This window comes from Littorina saxatilis, linkage group LG9 (genome assembly GCF_037325665.1).
Source record: "Littorina saxatilis isolate snail1 linkage group LG9, US_GU_Lsax_2.0, whole genome shotgun sequence".
NCBI lineage: Eukaryota > Metazoa > Mollusca > Gastropoda > Littorinimorpha > Littorinidae > Littorina > Littorina saxatilis.
Window position 1 is genome coordinate 56,251,970 of NC_090253.1, and position 1,989 is coordinate 56,253,958.

A 1,989-nucleotide genomic window follows, 5' to 3' on the forward strand; every position below is an offset into this window, starting at 1 on the left:
GCCACACCACATTCCAGGCACCAGAATCGAGTCCCATTGCGTTGGGTTTTATCCATAGAAGAAAAGAAACACTTGCTGTTACAGTATTTACAGTTTTTGTATAAATGACTTGTTTAGAACTCGGTTTATGCACGGAGAACATCCTTCTTTGTGTGCCACACTTCGAAGCACGGCTCAACACAAAGCGCCACAGCCATGTGGCCACAGAACATTCCCGGCACCAGAATCGCGTCCGTCCGCTTGCATTGGGTTTTGGCCAAAGTAGCATTGACACCTCGAGCTCTTGATTTGGCTAACTCATTCACCCTCATCACTCACTTATCCATCTATCACAACAACACTGTTTGATGCACACACAGTCACTGCCTTCCTTCTGCACGCCGCTTCGCTTCGCAACAACAACACTGACAACTCGCGACATTTTGGAACGGCCTAAATATGAAACTAAGGCATGGGTTGGTCCCGTCAATGACCTGTAGTATCCAAACTAACCAATGAAATCAACTGTTCTGGGAGTTATTTGTCGCGTATGATAATGCAGCCGACCTCTAAACCTATCACGTGGGTTTTCGTATGGAAAATCCCCAGCGTGGTATTTTCCACTTCCAACGCTACTATTATGGCGATGTGTGGCGAAGTGACTCACGCACCGTACGCACGGATTCTGGCGCCGTGCTGACAACGGCATGATCAGTCAACGCTTGTATTCGGGCGGCGCGTCGCGAAAAAGTTGGCATCCCGTACCCCTTCTGTTTGTTATCATACTTTTACGCTATATCCTTTTCAGTTTCAAATGTTTCATAAACTGCAGCTGTGTAGTGGTATCAATAACAATCACCTCGGTTTCCACTGCCATCCGCATCCTTAAAGACGCGTCTGACAAGTTGGTAGGAGAATCCCCCATCAGAAGCCAGAGGGTTTGGTTTCATGTCGTTACAGGTCGCGTTGAGTGACGCCGCCTTGTTGTTGTTCACATCCCGCTTGCGGCCCTTCAAGGCACAAGAAAAGTCCACGCCTGGCGACAAACTCAAGCCCACACCAACACGGCAGTTGTTGCGAACCCAGTTCCCGGTCTGGTGACAGCAACCAGAACAAGAACAATGACAAGAATTCATAGGTCGCATACAACCACGCACGTTCGCACACACACACACACACACACATACACACACACACACTCACACTCACACTCACACACACACACACACTCACACTCACACACACTCACATACACACACACACACTCACATACACATACACACACACACACACACACACATACACACACACACACACATACTCACTTACACACTATCTCTCTCTCTCTCTATCTCTCTATCTCTCTCTCTCTCTCTCTCTCTCTCTCTCTCTCTCTTTCTTTCTTTCTTTCTTTCTTTTTCATGTGTACGTCATTTATTTCGTTATTAATCATTGCCTCGCTTGTGCCTTCTGAGCGAGTTTCTTGGAACATTTTTCAGATAAATGTATCATCTCAATCATACGTGTTAGTCTGTCTTTCCACATAAAAGACCGCTGGGTTGAAGTACAGTGAAAGTCATAACGTTTTGTTTTGTCAAACATTCAACGTTCCAATGCCATACCATTCTTGTTTTTTGATTCTGTACAACAGAAACAAGACGAACACACCTATCACAACCACCACAGCCACCACAACTACCAACACACAGGAAAATCAATGCTTATTTTTGGGCTGATCTTCCATCAATTCAAGTTAAACAAAATAGACTTCCATCAACACATACACACACAAACACACACACATACTGAGACCTCAATAGCTCAAGGCTAGCTGAGGTGATTGAATACAAAGCATGAAAAAACAGCATTACATTTTTACCGCATCCCAAGTGTCACTCCAGAATGCGCTTGAGTGCGCCAGGAAACATGTGAACACCAACACTGTAAGCATACTGAGGGCACGCATCTGAAACAGGCGTGGTTCATACACAGGCACATACGTCTATCGTT

At 45.6% G+C, this 1,989-nt stretch overlaps 1 protein-coding gene across 1 annotated transcript in view; it reads right to left on the bottom strand.

Moving 5' to 3' along the window:
* LOC138976529 (uncharacterized) overlaps positions 1-1,130 on the bottom strand; it is a 3,146-nt gene extending 2,016 nt beyond the window's left edge. Inside the window, exon 1 of the mRNA XM_070349387.1 lies at positions 839-1,130. Within this exon, the coding sequence (XP_070205488.1) occupies positions 839-1,124 (286 nt within the window). The 5' untranslated portion in view covers positions 1,125-1,130. The remainder of the gene's footprint in view (positions 1-838) is intronic.
* Positions 1,131-1,989: the final 859 nt, after the last annotated feature.